The sequence below is a fragment of the Oncorhynchus nerka genome, unplaced genomic scaffold (assembly GCF_034236695.1).
Source record: "Oncorhynchus nerka isolate Pitt River unplaced genomic scaffold, Oner_Uvic_2.0 unplaced_scaffold_1470, whole genome shotgun sequence".
NCBI classification, from domain to species: Eukaryota; Metazoa; Chordata; class Actinopteri; order Salmoniformes; family Salmonidae; genus Oncorhynchus; species Oncorhynchus nerka.
In genome coordinates, this window is record NW_027039843.1 from 43424 (window position 1) to 65659 (window position 22236).

The 22236-nt window shown below is 40.5% G+C and overlaps 1 protein-coding gene across 2 annotated transcripts in view; it reads right to left on the reverse strand.

The window, feature by feature from the left end:
- Positions 1–540: 540 nt before the first annotated feature.
- The window catches only part of LOC135568582 (NACHT, LRR and PYD domains-containing protein 3-like), a 52560-nt gene continuing 30864 nt past the window's right edge, over positions 541–22236 (reverse strand). Inside the window, exons 3-10 of one of the 2 annotated variants that reach the window (XM_065015384.1) lie at positions 13676–13792; positions 13284–13368; positions 12922–13150; positions 10758–12543; positions 10275–10448; positions 2565–2738; positions 2345–2391; positions 541–1925 (exon numbers count right to left, since the gene is read on the reverse strand). In XM_065015384.1, coding sequence (XP_064871456.1) covers positions 1372–1925; positions 2345–2391; positions 2565–2738; positions 10275–10448; positions 10758–12543; positions 12922–13150; positions 13284–13368; positions 13676–13792 — 3166 coding nt within the window. In that variant the 3' untranslated portion in view covers positions 541–1371. Of the gene's footprint in view, positions 1926–2344; positions 2392–2564; positions 2739–10274; positions 10449–10757; positions 12550–12921; positions 13151–13283; positions 13369–13675; positions 13793–22236 lie in introns of both variants that reach the window. The other variant, XM_065015383.1, reaches the window with a different exon arrangement.

A 22236-nucleotide genomic window follows, 5' to 3' on the forward strand; every position in this document is an offset into this window, starting at 1 on the left:
GAGCTTCAGGTCGTTTCTCTAGAAAGAGGATTTACAATTCAGAGTTGGATGACCGTTCAACACGTGTTGTTAAATTAAATTTCCAACTTGTTGTGTTTATGTCCATGAGCACCGATATGTTTTGTCTATTATTTCTCATCATATGATTTGCCAGTAGATTTCCACTTGATTCATGATGATGACTGTCTAGCTTGCTATAGCTAAGATTTTGAAGGTATGATGTAGACATGATCAGTCCAATCAAAGCTACTGTACATATGTGATTTGACGTCATTTTATCTGTGGCCAATGACTTTGAGCCTTCTTGGATGGGCATTTCTAATGTAACTCTATGGCAACACACAAGGGGCTAGAATTCTCGAGGTCTCCCCTTAGACTTGGAGGTGACGTAGTTTCCCCATGGGTGACAGAACACTGAGTCAATCAAGGCGCAACGCTTGTATTTTCTGCTGGCTTGCCCCACCACCACTAAAAAGCACTGAGCTGGGCTGAAACACCTGCTTTTTTTAGTTGCCTTACTCAAGAAATCAAAAAAGCAACCATGTTTCTATAGAGCTTTATTAATTCAATGATATATATATTATACAATTTTACATTGTTTGCAAACTGATATGTGTCACATATTAATGCCAAAATAACATGCAAAACAAGCAAGCCACCATTTTTGGGTGGGATTTGATTTATGTTGGTAAAGATTTGGGGCTCATAACAGCTCCACCTGCCCTGAATCACTGCACCCATAAGTGATTCGTTGAGAGCCCTGCAATAATGAGGCTGGTCGACCCCACACTCTTGGGTGTTGGGCCAAGAGCTCTGACATACAGAAACCAACAGAGGTCTCATATAGTAAACCTATAAATGCTTAGTCATGGCTGGTTCCACCACAACTGACTCAATGTGTCGAACCAACACATATCTAGTGGATGAGGTGGCCAACTAGTCAGAATCCTCTGTGTTCTCCTACGAGAACCAAGAACAGTTGGTTCTTAGAATAGAGGATGAGGAGAGACTTTGTTCGGAACAGACAAGATGTGAATTAGTTACAGAGTTATGTGAAAACAGCAATTTACACAACCAGAGTAACACGATTGTACACACCTATCATTTATATTAACCTTAAAGTAATGCTACTACACATTTTTTCATACCAAACACCCTGGATAGAGAGGTTTACACACTAGAGAGATATTCATACCAAACACCCTGGATAGAGAGGTTTACACACTAGAGAGATATTCATACCAAACACCCTGGATAGAGAGGTTTACACACTAGAGAGATATTCATACCAAACACCCTGGAGAGAGGTTTACACACTAGAGAGATATTCTACATTGCTGCTCCAGTGTGTCTTACTAAACATGACCTTGATTAGAGTGAAACATCATGTTGTGTTTGACACAGGGACACTGAGGAGTCTTCATACCAAACCCTAAACCCTGGATAGAGGGGCTCAGTGAATGTGGAGGTGAATGTGTACAGGTGGGTCAGTGTGTCAGAGGAGACTCTGTAGAAGGACAAAGTGCCGGCTGGCCAGTCCAGATACACTCCTACTCTGTGGAAGCTGGAGGGGCAGACGTCTATGGCAATGGGATTATTATTGTGACAGGCAATGTAACTGTTGTCATAGCAGAAAAGAGTCCAGGACGTGTCATTGTATCCAAGACAAAAGTCATTAGCCCTTCCTTTCCTGCTGATTCCTTTATACGTCATTCCTATATCAACCCTTCGCCCACTCCACTCTACCTCCCAGTAACAGCGCCCAGTCAGACCCTCTCTACACAGCACCTGTTCATAGTTCTCAAATCTCTCTGGGTGATCAGGATACGGCTGCTCCTCTGACCTCAGTGTCACTTTTCTGTTCTCCTCAGACAGAGAGAGGAGTCGGTATGCTGTGTTTGGGTCCAGTGTGAGATCACAGACATCTGATGGATGAAATCAGACACAATATTAGAAATCATCATCATTCACATTAGAATGTTAACTCACTTTTCACTAATTAATTTAATGTAGATGTTTCTAGGTATCAAAAGGAGAAGTTAAGGTAACTTGAGACTTGTTGAATGATCATATGTTATACTGTATTGTAATATAAAACAAAGTTATTCACATTAAACACACACACACACACACACACACACACATTTCTTATGTATCACGAACACACCACACACACAGTGTCAAACAACTCTTTGTAAACTTTGGTGTCCCTGATTTCTGCTTCTGTAGAACTACAGCTGATATTTAATATGACCAAGTCAGTAATGATGGTGGTCTTTGACTTTGACTTATCTTGAATTAAGACTTATTCTTAGTCATATTCTTCACAGCAGTCAACACTTACATTTTCTAAGCCCAGGTTTCATATTGTACTCTCCACCATGTTCCACACTGTAGCGGTAAACAGAAGAACAGACAATAATTTAGAGACACACGGGAACTCACACACACACAAAAACAGTCAGGATATAACTTTGTCCAAGTGGTGGTCAGAATGTTTGTCTTCACTAGCCTGATAAGTCAAACATGTCTGATATGAACATTGACATAAACCCTCTACATACTTGAGTTTCTCCAGTCTGCAGTGTGGATCCTCCAGTCTAGCAGAGAACAGTCTGACTCCTGAGTCTCCTGGGTGATTGTAGCTCAGGTCCAGCTCTCTCAGGTGTGAGGGGTTTGACTCCAGAGCTGAGACCAGAGAAGCACAGCCTTCCTCTGTGACTAGACAGCGTGACAGCCTGCAAAGAGTCAAATCATATTAAAACCACACTGATATTCTTTGGTGGTGAAAATAGTGGCAGAATATATTTATTGTTTCAACATTTTCATATTTTTTTTTTTTTAATTTTACCTTTATTTAACCAGGCAAGTCAGTTAAAAACACATTCTTATTTTCAATGACGGCCTGGGAACAGTGGGTTAACTGCCTGTTCAGGGGCAGAACGACAGATTTGTACCTTGTCAGCTCGGGGGTTTGAACTCGCAACCTTCCGGTTACTAGTCCAACGCTCTAACCACTAGGCTACCCTGCCGCCCCTGAAAATCTACATTTTCAGATACATCCTGAAACCTGCCATATCTACATAAATCAATGTATCATTATCAGAAATGACAAATTATCAAAGTATTGCCTGTAGATAGAAACATGTATCGTACAAATCTTTGAGTAGACTGACCAGACCAGTTTAAAAAGCAGTATCAGTCAAAAGACAGACAGTGAGGTGTCAGATTTAGATTGTATTGAGTAAACAGTCCACACCATATCTATTTAGACAGTGAGGTATAAGATGTAGATTGTATTGAGTATACAGTCCACACCATATCTATTTAGACAGTGAGGTATCAGATTTAGATTGTATTGAGTATACAGTCCACACCATATCTATTTAGACAGTGAGGTATCAGATTTAGATTGTATTGAGTATACAGTCCACACCATATCTATTTAGACAGTGAGGAATCAGATTTAGATTGTATTGAGTATACAGTCCACACATATCTATTTATCTATTCTATTTAGACAGTGAGGTATCAGATTTAGATTGTATTGAGTATACAGTCCACACCATATCTATTTAGACAGTGAGGTATTGAGTAAACAGTCCACACCATATCTAAAGGTATCAGATTTAGATTGTATTGAGTAAACAGTCCACACCATATCTATTTAGACAGTAAAGGAATCAGATGTAGATTGTATTGAGTAACAGTCCACACAATATCTATTTAGACAGTAAAGCTAACATTTTAAATGTGGCTCTATACTCCAACATTTTGGATTTCAGATCAAATGTTTCATATGAGGTGACAGTATATAATGCCACCTTTAATTTGACGATCTTTTAACACAAACTGTTTCACGTTTTGAAATGAAGGCACTTCATGTGTCTAGATCTATTTGAAGAAGATATGTCTGTCAAATGTACTTATAGTTATTAAAGTTGAGTATTTGGTCATGAACTTGTTTTTCATGTCCTCATGTTTCTAAACAAATTAATCCTGATGATTAATACAAAATCATAAATCAACAATAAAAAAATAACAAAACATGAGAGAGAGTTACAGAGACTACAACAAAACATGCTAACCTCTCACCATTACCAATAACAGAGGCTACAACAAAACATGCTAACCTCTCACCATTACCAATAACAGAGGCTACAACAAAACATGCTAACCTCTCACCATTACCAATAACAGAGGCTACAACAAAACATGCTAACCTCTCACCATTACCAATAACAGAGGCTACAACAAAACATACTAACCTCTCACCATTACCAATAACAGAGAATACAACAAAACATGCTAACCTCTCACCATTACCAATAACAGAGGCTACAACAAAACATGCTAACCTCTCACCATTACCAATAACAGAGACTACAACAAAACATGCTAACCTCTCACCATTACCAATAACAGAGGCTACAACAAAACATGCTAACCTCTCACCATTACCAATAACAGAGGCTACAACAAAACATGCTAACCTCTCACCATTACCAATAACAGAGGCTACAACAAAACATGCTAACCTCTCACCATTACCAATAACAGAGGCTACAACAAAACATGCTAACCTCTCACCATTACCAATAACAGAGGCTACAACAAAACATGCTAACCTCTCACCATTACCAATAACAGAGACTACAACAAAACATGCTAACCTCTCAACATTACCAATAACAGAGACTACAACAAAACATGCTAACCTCTCAACATTACCAATAACAGAGGCTACAACAAAACATGCTAACCTCTCAACATTACCAATAACAGAGGCTACAACAAAACATGCTAACCTCTCATTACCATTACAACAAAACATGCTAACCTCTCAACAACAGAGTCTACAACAAAACATACTAACCTCTCACCATTACCAATAACAGAGACTACAACAAAACATACTAACCTCTCACCATTACCAATAACAGAGACTACAACAAAACATACTAACCTCTCAACATTACCAATAACAGAGGCTACAACCAAACATGATAACCTCTCAACATTACCAATAACAGAGGCTACAACCAAACATGATAACCTCTCACCATTACCAATAACAGAGGCTACAACAAAACATGCTAACCTCTCACCATTACCAATAACAGAGGCTAGTTAGATTAGTTAGTTAGTTAGATTACTTGTAGGTTATTACTGCATTGTCTAAACTAGAAGCACAAGCATTTCGCTACACTCACATTAACATCTGCTAACCATGTGTATGTGACAAATAACATTTGATTTGATTTGATGAATGTAGAAGTGTTCAGAAACATCTTCTATTCTTACTGACAATACAAGTGAAGTGACTCCAAAATGACAGGACATTATTCACCATTCAGTTTCAATTAGGAAAAATATAATCTAAAACACAACCAAGACAAACTGCAAATTAATTCAACAAGTTAGTAGAATCACAAGCTTGTGATGTAAATCACACAAGTGTGATGTAATCACTGCAGGAATGGAATATGGGACCAAACACTCAACTTTTGACTAAATTAGTTTGTACAATTAAGACTAAACGGTAAAATATATATGTATGACTAGCTTTAAATAAAAGGTGACATTCTGTACTGTAACCTAATATGAAACATTTGATCTCAATTTTTTTATTTTTTTATTTCACCTTTATTTAACCAGGTAGGCTAGTTGAGAACACCTTTATTTAACCAGGTAGGCTAGTTGAGAACACCTTTATTTAACCAGGTAGGCTAGTTGAGAACACCTTTATTTAACCAGGTAGGCTAGTTGAGAACACCTTTATTTAACCAGGTAGGCTAGTTGAGAACACCTTTATTTAACCAGGTAGGCTAGTTGAGAACACCTTTACCTTTATTTAACCAGGTAGGCTAGTTGAGAACACCTTTATTTAACCAGGTAGGCTAGTTGAGAACACCTTTATTTAACCAGGTAGGCTAGTTGAGAACACCTTTATTTAACCAGGTAGGCTAGTTGAGAACACCTTTATTTAACCAGGTAGGCTAGTTGAGAACACCTTTATTTAACCAGGTAGGCTAGTTGAGAACACTAGTTTATTTAACCAGGTAGGCTAGTTGAGAACACCTTTATTTAACCAGGTAGGCTAGTTGAGAACACCTTTATTTAACCAGGTAGGCTAGTTGAGAACACCTTTATTTAACCAGGTAGGCTAGTTGAGAACACCTTTATTTAACCAGGTAGGCTAGTTGAGAACACCTTTATTTAACCAGGTAGGCTAGTTGAGAACACCTTTATTTAACCAGGTAGGCTAGTTGAGAACACCTTTATTTAACTAGGTAGGCTAGAACACCTTTATTTAACAGTTGAGAACCTTTATTTAACCAGGTAGGCTAGTTGAGAACACCTTTATTTAACTAGGTAGGCTAGTTGAGAACACCTTTATTTAACTAAGACTAAACTGTAAAATATATATTTATGACAGGTAGGCTAGTTGAGAACACCTTTATTTAACCAGGTAGGCTAGTTGAGAACACCTTTATTTAACTAGGTAGGCTAGTTGAGAACAAGTTCTCATTTGCAACTGCGACCTGGCCAAGATAAAGCAAAGCAGTTCGACACATACAACACAGAGTTACACATGGAATAAACAAAATATACAGTCAATAACACAGTAGAACAAAAATAAAAAACGTCTATATGCAAATGAGGTAAGATAAGGGAGTTAAGGCAATAAATAGGCCATGGTGGCGAAGTAATTACATTATAGCAATTAAACACTGGAATGGTAGATGTGCAGAAGATGGATGTGCAGGTAGAGATACTGTGGTGCAAAAGGAGCAAAATAAATAAATAAAGTATGGGGAAGAGGTAGGTAGATAGATGGGATGTAGAGAGATGGGCTATGAACAGGTGCAGTGATCTGTGAGCTGCTCTGACAGCTGGTGCTTAAAACTAATGAGGGAGCTATGAGTCTCCAGCTTAGTGATTTTTGTAGTTCGTTCCAGTCAGTGGCAGCAGAGAACTGGAAGGAAAGGCGACCAAATGAGGAATTGGCTTTGGGGGTGACCAGTGAGATATACCTGCTGGAGCGCGTGCTACGAGTTATATGCTGCTATGGTGACCAGCGAGCTGAGATAAGGCAGGGGTTTACCTAGCAGAGACTTGTAGATAACCTTTAGCCAGTGGGTTTGGCGACGAGTATGAAGCGAGGGCCAGCCAACGAGAGCGTACAGGTCGCAGTGGTGGGTAGTGTATGGGGCTTTGGTGACAAAACGGATGGCACTGTGATAGACTGCATCCAGTTTGTTGAGTAGAGTGTTGGAGGCTATTTTACAGATGTCATGGCCGAAGTCGAGGATCGGTAGGATGGTCAGTTTTACGAGGGTATGTTTGGCAGCATGAGTGAAGGATGCTTTGTTGCAAAATAGAAAGCTGATTCTAGATTTAATTTTGGATTGGATATGCTTGATATGAGATTGGAAGGAGAGTTTACAGTCTAGCCAGACACCTGGGTATTTGTAGTTATCCACGTATTCTAAGTCAGAGCCGTCCAGAGTAGTGATGCTGGATGGGCGGGCAGGTGCGGGCAATGATCGGTTGAATAGCATGCATTTAGTGTTATTTGCATTTAAGAGCATTTGGAGGCCACAGAAAGAGAGTTGTATGGCATTGAAGCTCGTCTGGAGGTTTGTTAATAACAGTGCCCAAAGAAGGGCCAGAAGTATACAGAATGGTGTCGTCTGCGTAGAGGTGGATCAGGGAATCCCCAGCAGCAAGAGCGAAATCATTGATGTATACAGAGAAGAAAGTCGGCCTGAGAATTGAACCCTGTGGCACCCCCATAGAGAAAAAGCCTTGGCCAGGTCGATAAATGCACAGTAATGCACAGTAATGTTTCTTATCGATGGCGGTTATGATATCGTTTAGTACCTTGAGCGTGGTTGATGTGCACCCGTGACCGGCTCGGAAACCAGATTGCACAGCGGAGAAGGTACTGTGGCTTTCGAAGACCTCAGAGATGAAGGTTAGGATGGATATAGGTCTGTAGCAGTTTGGGTCTAGAGTGTCTCCCCCTTTGAAGAGGGGGATGAGCGTGGCAGCTTTCCAATCTTTTGGAATCTCAGATGATACAAATGAGAGGTTGAACAGGCTAGTATTAGGGGTTGCAACAATTTTGGTAGATCATTTTAGAAGGAGAGGGTCCAGATTGTCTAGCCCGGCTGATTTGTAGGGGTCCAGATTTTGCAGCTCTTTCAGAATATCAGCTATCTGGATATGGGTGAAGGAGAAATGGTGGGGGCTTGGGCGGGTTGCTGTGGAGGGTGCCGGGCAGTTGACCGGGGTAGGGGTAGCCAGGTGGAAAGCATGGCCAGCCGTAGAGAAATGCATATTAAAATTCTCAATTATAGTGGATTAGTCGGTTGTAACAGTATTTCCTAGCCTCAGAGCAGTGGGTAGTTGGGAGGAGGTGCTCTTATTCTCCATGGACTTTACAGTGTCCCAGAACTTTTTTGAGTTTGTACTGAAGGATGCACATTTCTCTTTAAAAAAAGCTAGCCTTAGCTTTCCTAACTGCCTGTATATGTTGGTTCCTATATTCCCTGAAAAGTTGCATATTACGGGGGGTATTCAATGCTAATGCAGAACGCGACAGGATGTTTTTGTGCTGGTCAAGGGAAGACAGGTGTGGAGTGAACCAAGTGCTATATCTGTTCCTGGTTCTAAATTTTTTGAATGGTCATGCCTCTTTAAGATGCTGAGGAAGGCACTTTTAAATAATAACTAGGCATCCTCTACTGTCGGGATCAGGTAATTTAGAACCCCCGGGCAGGTCGATTAGAAAGGCCTGCTCACAGAAGTGTTTTAGGGAGCGTTTGACAGTGATGAGGGGTGGTCTTTTGATCGCAGACCCATTACGGATGCCGACAATGAGGCAGTGATCGCTGAGATCTTGGTTGAAAACAGCAAAGCAAATAAAGCAAACTTAGGGAGGAGGCTTCTAATGTTAACATGCATGAAACCAAGGCTTTTACGGTTGTAGAAGTCAACAAATGAGAGAGCCTGGGTGATGGGAGTGGAGCTAGACACTGCAGAACCTGGATTAACCTCTACATCACCAGAGGAACAGAGGAGGAGTAGGATAAAGGCTAAAGGCTAAAGGCTAACAAAACTGGATGTCTAGTACGTTCAGAACAGAGAGTAAAAGGAGCAGATTTCTGGGCACGGTAGAATATATTCAAGGCATAATGTACAGACAAAGGTATAGTAGGATGTGAATACAGTGGGGGTAAACCTGTGCATATAGTGATAATGAAAGAGATATTGTCTCTAGAAATAGCATTTAAACCAGGTGATGTCACTGCGTGTGTGGGAGGTGGAACTAAATTGTTAGCCGAGGCGTGTTGAGCAGTGCTAGAGGCTCTACAGTGAAATAAAACAATAGTTACAAACCAAAACAGCAATGGACAAGGCATGGTGACGTCAGGGAGAGGCATGCATAGCCGGGTGATCATAAGAGTCCAGTGCTTCAGGAAACTAGCGGCACGGGGCTAGCAGGCTAACAGAAAGGCCTTAGAGGGATGACGCAACAGAGGAAAGTCTGTCCCTCGTGCAGTTACATCAGTGGACGGATCAGCAGGGCTCTGTGTGGTAAACCAGGCCAGTTGGCAAAATATGTATAGTGGCCAAAGGAATATGTCCGAAGGGCCTCTTAAACCAGCAGCTCAATGTGCGTCAGATAGCTATCAGGTCGAAGATTAGTGGCTGTGCGTTCAGTTAAGCTGCTATAATTCCAGGTGAAAAAAAGGTATATATATATTTTTTAAATAGGTTCAGAGCTTGCGGTAGGAATCAGCAGATATGGAGAAGAATAAGTCCGACTAGCTCTGGTTTGAGTCGCGCTGTACAGACTGGCGAGAGTTGTCCGGGATAAAGTTAGCTGATGACCGTTAGCTGGCTAGTTAGCTGGCTAGTTTATGTTGGAGAGATTCCAGTAAGAGGTAAAGAGAAATCCGTTAGAGAAAAAGCAGGTCCACATTGGGTGGTGAGGTGGTTACAGGAGAGTATTTCGAAGTAACGGTTTAGAAAAATATAAAAGATATGTTAAGAAAAAGCTACAAAAATATATATACATGGGACACGACAAGACGAAGGACAAAGACGTCTGACTGCTACGCCATCTTGGATCCAAAACGCTAGAGACTGATTTTAAAACTGTTAGCTTCCAAACACATATGGTGTGGACTATGTGTGTCTGGTAAACACATGTGGATCTGGTGAACAGTTATCACTTGTTGACCAACTACAGGAATACTGACCTCAGAGTCTCCAGTTTACAGTGGGGATTCCCCAGTCCAGCAGAGAGCAGCTTCACTCCTGAATCCTTCAGGTCATTGTTACTCAGATCCAGCTCTCTCAGGTGTGAGGGGTTTGACCTCAGAGCTGAGACCAGAGAAGCACAGCCTTCCTCTGTGACTCCACAGCCTGACAGCCTGACAAAGAGATCATCATGACTTCACAAACACACTGTTCATTTAACGAGTAGTGTAGAAGGACAATGGCAGATGCATTTGGTTTATTCTCCCAAACAACATATAGATTCATCTTCCGTCTCCTAGAATTGAATGGTCATAATGTAATACTAATATGAAAATCAATGAATTTATTCAATATGTTTTTCAATATAATATTATAATAAATATTTTATAATATAATATTATATAAACACTTTAATACATATTTCTCAAAACTGAATATTTATTCCTGATGATTAGTTCTTAAATGTAAGTTTATTTACTCACAGAGCAGCTCTGGAGGCTTTGACCACTGGCAGCAGCCTCAGAAGACCTTCCTCTGATCTGGAGTATTTCTTCAGGTCAAACACATCCAGCTCCTTTTCTGAAGTCAGCAACACAAAGACCAGAGCTGACCACTGTGCAGGTGACAGGTTGGCTTCTGAGAGACTTCCTGAGCTCAGGTAGCTTTGGATCTCCTCCACTAGAGAATGGTCATTCAGCTCATTCAGACAGTGGAACAGATTGATGCTCCTCTCTGGAGAGAGATCCTCCCTGATCTTCTCCTTGATGTACTTGACTGTTTCTTCATGGCTCTGTGAGCTGCTTCTTGTCGTTGTCAGTAGACCTCGTAAGTACTTCTGATTGGACTCCAGTGAGAGGCCCAGAAGGAAGCGAAGGAAAAGGTCCAGGTTTCCCGTCTCACTTTGTAAGGCTTTATCCACAGCACTCTTGTAGACAGTAACTTTACATTTGCGTCTTTTCTTCACAGAAAGGGACGTTGAATGCAGTTTGTCCATTAGATTCTCATTGTTGTTGATGAATGAGAGGAACACATATACAGCAGCCAGAAACTCCTGAATGCTCAGATGCACGAAGCAGTACACCTTGTCCTGGTACAGCCCACATTCCTCTTTAAAGAGCTGTGTGCACAATCCTGAGTACACTGAGGCTTCATTGACATCAATGCCAGCCTCTTTCAGGTCTTCTTCATAGAAAATCAGATTGCCATTCACAAGCTGTTGAAAAGCCAGTTTTCCCAGTGACAGAATGCTCTCTTTATTCCAGTGTGGACCTGTCTCTTCTTTCCCAAGATACTTTTCATTCTTCTGTTTGGTATGAAACACCACAAGGTGTGTGTACATCTCAGTCAGAGTCTTGGGCATCTCTTCTCTCTTCTGTTTCAGAATGTGTTCAAGGACTATTGCAGAAATCCAACAGAAGACTGGAATGTGACACATGAGGTGGAGGCTCCTTGATGTCTTTATGTGTGAGATGATTCTGATGGCCAGGTCCTCATCGCTGAATCTCTTCCTGAAGTACTCCTCCTTCTGTGGGTCATTGAACCCTCGTACCTCTGTCACCTGGTCAACACACCCTGAAGGGATCTTATTGGCTGCTGCAGGTCGGGTAGTTATCCAGAGGAGAGCAGAGGGAAGCAGATTTCCCTTGATGAGATTTGTCAGCAGAACATCCACTGAGGTTGACTCTGTGACGTCACAACATATCTTGTTCTTCTGGAAGTCTAGGGGCAGTCGGCACTCATCCAGACCATCAAAGATGAACAGAACTTTGTATTTGTCGTAGTTGGAGATTCTTGATTGTTTGGCTTCCATTGAGAAGTGATTAAGAAGTTCAATCAAAGTGTGTTTGTCCTCTTTCATCAAATTCAGCTCCCGAAAAGGGAATGAAAATACAAATTGGACATCCTGATTTGCTTTTCCTTCAGCCCAGTCCAGAATGAACTTCTGCACAGAGACTGTTTTTCCAATGCCAGCGACTCCCTTTGTCAGCACAGTTCTGATAAGTTTGTCTTGTCCAGTTAAGGGTTTGAAGATGTCGTTACATTTGATTGCAGTCTCTGGTCTTGCTTGTTTCCTGGTTGTGGTCTCAATCTGTCTCAGCTCATGTTCATTATTGACCTCTCCTGTTCCACCCTCTGTGATGTAGAGCTCTGTGTAGATCTTATTGAGGAGTGTTGGGTTTCCTTGTTTAGCGATCCCCTCAAATACACATTGAAACTTCTTCTTTAGATTAGATTTGAGTTCACGTTGGCAAATCACAGCAAGCTCATCTGAATCTAGAGATAACACAGAGGATATTAATATTACGTCTGTTTTAATACCTACAGTATTGAAGGACTATTATAAAGTTTTAAATTATAATAATTTATTATCTTAACTGACTGTATAAATGTATGAATGATTTCATAATGCATTACAGACTGGTGTGACTGATTATATTATTATTGGTATTATTGATGGTATTATTAATGTTCTCTCTCTCTAAATGAATCACCACAACACATCCCTGCTGCTACTTGATGAGGTCACTAGGTGTTGTGTTAAGGCTGCTACAATATCATTGAGTTACACAGCTACTTTAGCTGTACTTTAGCTACAGCTTTTAAATGTTATAAAACATCATTCAACATGAGGCAGACAGATCTTACATTTCTCCAGTGTGTCAGCAAGCTCCTTCTGGTTCATTTTCCTCAGGATGTGCAGTGTGATCTTCAGAGCCCCCTCTCTGGCACTGCTCTCCTGCTGCTCATCTTCAGGGTCCACAACTTCCTTATCCTGCTTCTGACTCTCAAAGCCTTCTGGGAGTTCTGGACTAAGAATCCTCTTGAACATCTTCAGCTCGTTCTTCACAAATATCATAATTTTCTCTTCAAGCAACTGAAATAAATCAAGTAAATAAATAAGTTAAGCAAGAGACTAAATGCTTTCTCATTAACACATTAATGAATGATTGACAGATCAACTTTACTTGAGGTAAACAAAAACAAATGTATATAACAGGACCACGTACACTGAATATGGAGGCCAGGTCTGTTTGATGACTCTGGGAAGACTGACCACTGAGAATCTCTGACTCTGATCTCTCCTGTTGGTTTCTGTGGACAAAACATGAGATTACATCTCCTCATCCAGGGAGTACACACACACACGCACACGCACACGCACACACACACACACACACACACACACACACACACACACACACACACACACACACACACACACACATACACACAGGGAATGTTGTGTTTGTTTAATATTGTTTTAGGACTATGAAAATGGACAAAATGATAGGCCTATGGATTATGAAAACAACAACAATAAATGGGAAAATGGGAGAGGAGAAATGACTAGAGACAGTGTTGTTTAACTCACTGACCAGGACCCATGAGTTCTTCTTACCTTTGTTCAGTAGAAAAGTCTCCCTCTCTAAACCGTATAGGAGGTTCCATAGACTTGTCGCTCTTCATGGACACACAGCTGGGTACAGGGGAGGCTGGTCTCTCCTGCTGGATTGGACTTCAACACAACAGAGACAAACATTACAAATCTAATCTATTCTGAACTCAGATGGGGCAACATAAGAAGAGTTTCATTCCAAAACGCAATATCTCACTTTTCGGAAATGTTCGTAAATGAGCTTTTATTGATTAAAGGAATTAGGAAAGAGATTGGTGTGTTTTATCACTATCTAATCATGGCATGGGGTTGTTCACTATCTAATCATGGCATGGGGTTGTTCACTATCTAATCATGGGGTTGTTCACTATCTAATCATGGGGTTGTTCACTATCTAATCATGGGGTTGTTCACAATCTAATCATGGGGTTGTTCACTATCTAATCATGGGGTTGTTCACTATCTAATCATGGCATGGGGTTGTTCACTATCTAATCACGGCATGGGGTTGTTCACTATCTAATAATGGCATGGGTTGTTCACTATCTAATCATGGCATGGGGTTGTTCACTATCTAATCATGGGGTTGTTCACTATCTAATCATGGCATGGGGTTGTTCACTATCTAATCATGGGGTTGTTCACTGTCTAATCATGGGGTTGTTCACTATCTAATCATGGGGTTGTTCACTATCTAATCATGGGGTTGTTCACTATCTAATCATGGCATGGGGTTGTTCACTATCTAATCATGGGGTTGTTCACTATCTAATCATGGCATGGGGTTGTTAACTATCTAATCATGGGGTTGTTCACTATCTAATCATGGGGTTGTTCACTATCTAATCATGGGGTTGTTCACTATCTAATCATGGGGTTGTTCACTATCTAATCATGTCATGGGGTTGTTAACTATCTAATCATGGGGTTGTTCACTATCTAATCATGGGGTTGTTCACTATCTAATCATGGGGTTGTTCACTATCTAATCATGGGGTTGTTCACTATCTAATCATGGGGTTGTTCACTATCTAATCACGGCATGGGGTTGTTCACTATCTAATCATGGGGTTGTTCACTATCTAATCATGGCATGGGGTTGTTCACTATCTAATCATGGGGTTGTTCACTATCTAATCATGGCATGGGGTTGTTCACTATCTAATCATGGGGTTGTTCACTATCTAATCATGGGGTTGTTCACTATCTAATCATGGGGTTGTTCACTATCTAATCATGGCATGGGGTTGTTCACTATCTAATAATGGCATGGGTTGTTCACTATCTAATCATGGCATGGGGTTGTTCACTATCTAATCATGGGGTTGTTCACTATCTAATCATGGCATGGGGTTGTTCACTATCTAATCATGGGGTTGTTCACTGTCTAATCATGGGGTTGTTCACTATCTAATCATGGGGTTGTTCACTATCTAATCATGGGGTTGTTCACTATCTAATCATGGCATGGGGTTGTTCACTATCTAATCATGGGATTGTTCACTATCTAATTATGGGGTTGTTCACTATCTAATCATGGGGTTGTTCACTATCTAATCATGGGGTTGTTCACTATCTAATCATGGGGTTGTTCAATATCTAATCATGGGGTTGTTCACTATCTAATCATGGGGTTGTTCACTATCTAATCATGGGGTTGTTCACTATCTAATCATGGGGTTGTTCACTATCTAATCATGGGGTTGTTCACTATCTAATCATGGGGTTGTTCACTATCTAATCATGGCATGGGGTTGTTCACTATCTAATCATGGGGTTGTTCACTATCTAATCATGGCATGGGGTTGTTAACTATCTAATCATGGGGTTGTTCACTATCTAATCACGGCATGGGGTTGTTCACTATCTAATCATGGGGTTGTTCACTATCTAATCATGGGGTTGTTCACTATCTAATCATGGCATGGGGTTGTTCACTATCTAATCATGGGGTTGTTCACTATCTAATCATGGCATGGGGTTGTTCACTATCTATTCATGGCATGGGGTTGTTCACTATCTAATCAAGGGGTTGTTCACTATCTAATCATTGTGTTGTTCACTATCTAATCATGGCATGGGGTTGTTCACTATCTAATCATGGGGTTGTTCACTATCTAATCATGGCATGGGGTTGTTAACTATCTAATCATGGGGTTGTTCACTATCTAATCATGGGGTTGTTCACTATCTAATCATGGGGTTGTTCACTATCTAATCATGGGGTTGTTCACTATCTAATCATGTCATGGGGTTGTTAACTATCTAATCATGGGGTTGTTCACTATCTAATCATGGGGTTGTTCACTATCTAATCATGGGGTTGTTCACTATCTAATCATGGGGTTGTTCACTATCTAATCATGGGGTTGTTCACTATCTAATCACGGCATGGGGTTGTTCACTATCTAATCATGGGGTTGTTCACTATCTAATCATGGCATGGGGTTGTTCACTATCTAATCATGGGATTGTTCACTATCTAATTATGGGGTTGTTCACTATCTAATCATGGGGTTGTTCACTATCTAATCATGGGGTTGTTCACTATCTAATCATGTCATGGGGTTGTTAACTATCTAATCATGGGGTTGTTCACTATCTAATCATGGGGTTGTTCACTATCTAATCATGGGGTTGTTCACTATCTAATCATGGGGTTGTTCACTATCTAATCATGGGGTTGTTCACTATCTAATCACGGCATGGGGTTGTTCACTATCTAATCATGGGGTTGTTCACTATCTAATCATGGCATGGGGTTGTTCACTATCTAATCATGGGGTTGTTCACTATCTAATCATGGCATGGGGTTGTTCACTATCTAATCATGGGGTTGTTCACTATCTAATCATGGGGTTGTTCACTATCTAATCATGGGGTTGTTCACTATCTAATCATGGCATGGGGTTGTTCACTATCTAATCATGGGATTGTTCACTATCTAATTATGGGGTTGTTCACTATCTAATCATGGGGTTGTTCACTATCTAATCATGGGGTTGTTCACTATCTAATCATGGGGTTGTTCAATATCTAATCATGGGGTTGTTCACTATCTAATCATGGGGTTGTTCACTATCTAATCACGGGGTTGTTCACTATCTAATCATTGGGTTGTTCACTATCTAATCATGGGGTTGTTCACTATCTAATCATGGGGTTGTTCACTATCTAATCATGGGGTTGTTCACTATCTATTCATGGCATGGGGTTGTTCACTATCTAATCAAGGGGTTGTTCACTATCTAATCATTGTGTTGTTCACTATCTAATCATGGCATGGGGTTGTTCACTATCTAATCATGGGGTTGTTCACTATCTAATCACGGCATGGGGTTGTTCACTATCTAATCATGACATGGGGTTGTTCACTATCTAATCATGACATGGGGTTGTTCACTATCTAATCATGGGGTTGTTCACTATCTAATCATGGCATGGGGTTGTTCACTATCTAATCATGGGGTTGTTCACTATCTAATCATGGCATGGGGTTGTTCACTATCTAATCATGGCATGGGGTTGTTCACTATCTAATCATGGGGTTGTTCACTATCTAATCATGACATGGGGTTGTTCACTATCTAATCATGGGGTTGTTCACTATCTAATCATGGGGTTGTTCACTATCTAATCATGGGGTTGTTCACTATCTAATCATGGGGTTGTTCACTATCTAATCATGGGGTTGTTCACTATCTAATCACGGCATGGGGTTGTTCACTATCTAATCATGGGGTTGTTCACTATCTAATCATGGCATGGGGTTGTTCACTATCTAATCACGGCATGTGGTTGTTCACTATCTAATCATGGGGTTGTTCACTATCTAATCATGTCATGGGGTTGTTCACTATCTAATCATGGGGTTGTTCACTATCTTATCATGGGGTTGTTCACTATCTAATCATGGGGTTGTTCACTATCTAATCATGGGGTTGTTCACGATCTAATCATGGGATTGTTCACTATCTAATCATGGGGGTGTTCACTATCTAATCATGGGGTTGTTCACTATCTAATCATGGGGGTGTTCACTATATAATCATGGGGTTGTTCACTATCTAATCATGACATGGGGTTGTTCACTATCTAATCATGGCATGGGGTTGTTAACTATCTAATAATGGCATGGGTTGTTCACTATCTAATCATGGCATGGGGTTGTTCACTATCTAATAATGGCATGGGTTGTTCACTATCTAATCATGACATGGGGTTGTTCACTATCTAATCATGGCATGGGGTTGTTAACTATCTAATCACGGCATGGGGTTGTTCACTATCTAATAATGGCATGGGTTGTTCACTATCTAATCATGGCATGGGGTTGTTCACTATCTAATCATGGGGTTGTTCACTATCTAATCATGGCATGGGGTTGTTCACTATCTAATCATGGGGTTGTTCACTGTCTAATCATGGGGTTGTTCACTATCTAATCATGGGGTTGTTCACTATCTAATCATGGGGTTGTTCACTATCTAATCATGGGGTTGTTCACTATCTAATCATGGCATGGGGTTGTTCACTATCTAATCATGGGGTTGTTCACTATCTAATCATGGCATGGGGTTGTTAACTATCTAATCATGGGGTTGTTCACTATCTAATCACTGCATGGGGTTGTTCACTATCTAATCATGGGGTTGTTCACTATCTAATCATGGGGTTGTTCACTATCTAATCATGGCATGGGGTTGTTCACTATCTAATCATGGGGTTGTTCATTATCTAATCATGGCATGGGGTTGTTCACTATCTAATCATGGGGTTGTTCACTATCTAATCATGGCATGGGGTTGTTCACTATCTAATCATGGGGTTGTTCACTATCTAATCATGGGGTTGTTCACTATCTAATCATGGGGTTGTTCACTATCTAATCATGGCATGGGGTTGTTCACTATCTAATCATGGGATTGTTCACTATCTAATTATGGGGTTGTTCACTATCTAATCATGGGGTTGTTCACTATCTAATCATGGGGTTGTTCACTATCTAATCATGGGGTTGTTCAATATCTAATCATGGGGTTGTTCACTATCTAATCATGGGGTTGTTCACTATCTAATCACGGGGTTGTTCACTATCTAATCATGGGGTTGTTCACTATCTAATCATGGGGTTGTTCACTATCTAATCATGGGGTTGTTCACTATCTAATCATGGCATGGGGTTGTTCACTATCTAATCATGGGGTTGTTCACTATCTAATCATGGCATGGGGTTGTTAACTATCTAATCATGGGGTTGTTCACTATCTAATCACGGCATGGGGTTGTTCACTATCTAATCATGGGGTTGTTCACTATCTAATCATGGGGTTGTTCACTATCTAATCATGGCATGGGGTTGTTCACTATCTAATCATGGGGTTGTTCACTATCTAATCATGGCATGGGGTTGTTCACTATCTATTCATGGCATGGGGTTGTTCACTATCTAATCAAGGGGTTGTTCACTATCTAATCATTGTGTTGTTCACTATCTAATCATGGCATGGGGTTGTTCACTATCTAATCATGGGGTTGTTCACTATCTAATCATGGCATGGGGTTGTTAACTATCTAATCATGGGGTTGTTCACTATCTAATCATGGGGTTGTTCACTATCTAATCATGGGGTTGTTCACTATCTAATCATGCGGTTGTTCACTATCTAATCATGTCATGGGGTTGTTAACTATCTAATCATGGGGTTGTTCACTATCTAATCATGGGGTTGTTCACTATCTAATCATGGGGTTGTTCACTATCTAATCATGGGGTTGTTCACTATCTAATCACGGCATGGGGTTGTTCACTATCTAATCATGGGGTTGTTCACTATCTAATCATGGCATGGGGTTGTTCACTATCTAATCATGGGATTGTTCACTATCTAATTATGGGGTTGTTCACTATCTAATCATGGGGTTGTTCACTATCTAATCATGGGGTTGTTCACTATCTAATCATGGGGTTGTTCAATATCTAATCATGGGGTTGTTCACTATCTAATCATGGGGTTGTTCACTATCTAATCACGGGGTTGTTCACTATCTAATCATTGGGTTGTTCACTATCTAATCATGGGGTTGTTCACTATCTAATCATGGGGTTGTTCACTATCTAATCATGGGGTTGTTCACTATCTATTCATGGCATGGGGTTGTTCACTATCTAATCAAGGGGTTGTTCACTATCTAATCATTGTGTTGTTCACTATCTAATCATGGCATGGGGTTGTTCACTATCTAATCATGGGGTTGTTCACTATCTAATCACGGCATGGGGTTGTTCACTATCTAATCATGACATGGGGTTGTTCACTATCTAATCATGGGGTTGTTCACTATCTAATCATGGCATGGGGTTGTTCACTATCTAATCATGGGGTTGTTCACTATCTAATCACGGCATGGGGTTGTTCACTATCTAATCATGGCATGGGGTTGTTCACTATCTAATCATGGGGTTGTTCACTATCTAATCATGACATGGGGTTGTTCACTATCTAATCATGGGGTTGTTCACTATCTAATCATGGGGTTGTTCACTATCTAATCATGGGGTTGTTCACTATCTAATCATGGGGTTGTTCACTATCTAATCACGGCATGGGGTTGTTCACTATCTAATCATGGGGTTGTTCACTATCTAATCATGGCATGGGGTTGTTCACTATCTAATCACGGCATGTGGTTGTTCACTATCTAATCATGGGGTTGTTCACTATCTAATCATGTCATGGGGTTGTTCACTATCTAATCATGGGGTTGTTCACTATCTTATCATGGGGTTGTTCACTATCTAATCATGGGGTTGTTCACTATCTAATCATGGGGTTGTTCACTATCTAATCATGGGATTGTTCACTATCTAATCATGGGGGTGTTCACTATCTAATCATGGGGTTGTTCACTATCTAATCATGGGGGTGTTCACTATATAATCATGGGGTTGTTCACTATCTAATCATGGCATGGGGTTGTTCACTATCTAATCATGGCATGGGGTTGTTAACTATCTAATAATGGCATGGGTTGTTCACTATCTAATCATGGCATGGGGTTGTTCACTATCTAATAATGGCATGGGTTGTTCACTATCTAATCATGACATGGGGTTGTTCACTATCTAATCATGGCATGGGGTTGTTAACTATCTAATCACGGCATGGGGTTGTTCACTATCTAATAATGGCATGGGTTGTTCACTATCTAATCATGGCATGGGGTTGTTCACTATCTAATCATGGGGTTGTTCACTATCTAATCATGGCATGGGGTTGTTCACTATCTAATCATGGGGTTGTTCACTGTCTAATCATGGGGTTGTTCACTATCTAATCATGGGGTTGTTCACTATCTAATCATGGGGTTGTTCACTATCTAATCATGGGGTTGTTCACTATCTAATCATGGCATGGGGTTGTTCACTATCTAATCATGGGGTTGTTCACTATCTAATCATGGCATGGGGTTGTTAACTATCTAATCATGGGGTTGTTCACTATCTAATCACTGCATGGGGTTGTTCACTATCTAATCATGGGGTTGTTCACTATCTAATCATGGCATGGGGTTGTTCACTATCTAATCATGGGGTTGTTCATTATCTAATCATGGCATGGGGTTGTTCACTATCTAATCATGGGGTTGTTCACTATCTAATCGTGGCATGGGGTTGTTCACTATCTAATCATGGGGTTGTTCACTATCTGATCATGGGGTTGTTCACTATCTAATCATGGGGTTGTTCACTATCTAATCATGGCATGGGGTTGTTCACTATCTAATCATGGGGTTGTTCACTATCTAATCATGGGGTTGTTCACTATCTAATCATGGGGTTGTTCACTATCTAATCATGGGGTTGTTCACTATCTAATCATGGGGTTGTTCACTATCTAATCATGGGGTTGTTCACTATCTAATCATGGGGTTGTTCACTATCTAATCATGGGGTTGTTCACTATCTAATCACGGGGTTGTTCACTATCTAATCATGGGGTTGTTCACTATCTAATCATGGGGTTGTTCACTATCTAATCATGGCATGGGGTTGTTCACTATCTAATCATGGGGTTGTTCACTATCTAATCATGGCATGGGGTTGTTAACTATCTAATCATGGGGTTGTTCACTATCTAATCACGGCATGGGGTTGTTCACTATCTAATCATGGGGTTGTTCACTATCTAATCATGGGGTTGTTCACTATCTAATCATGGCATGGGGTTGTTCACTATCTAATCATGGGGTTGTTCACTATCTAATCATGGCATGGGGTTGTTCACTATCTATTCATGGCATGGGGTTGTTCACTATCTAATCAAGGGGTTGTTCACTATCTAATCATTGTGTTGTTCACTATCTAATCATGGCATGGGGTTGTTCACTATCTAATCATGGGGTTGTTCACTATCTAATCACGGCATGGGGTTGTTCACTATCTAATCATGACATGGGGTTGTTCACTATCTAATCATGGGGTTGTTCACTATCTAATCATGGGGTTGTTCACTATCTAATCATGGGGTTGTTCACTATCTAATCATGGCATGGGGTTGTTC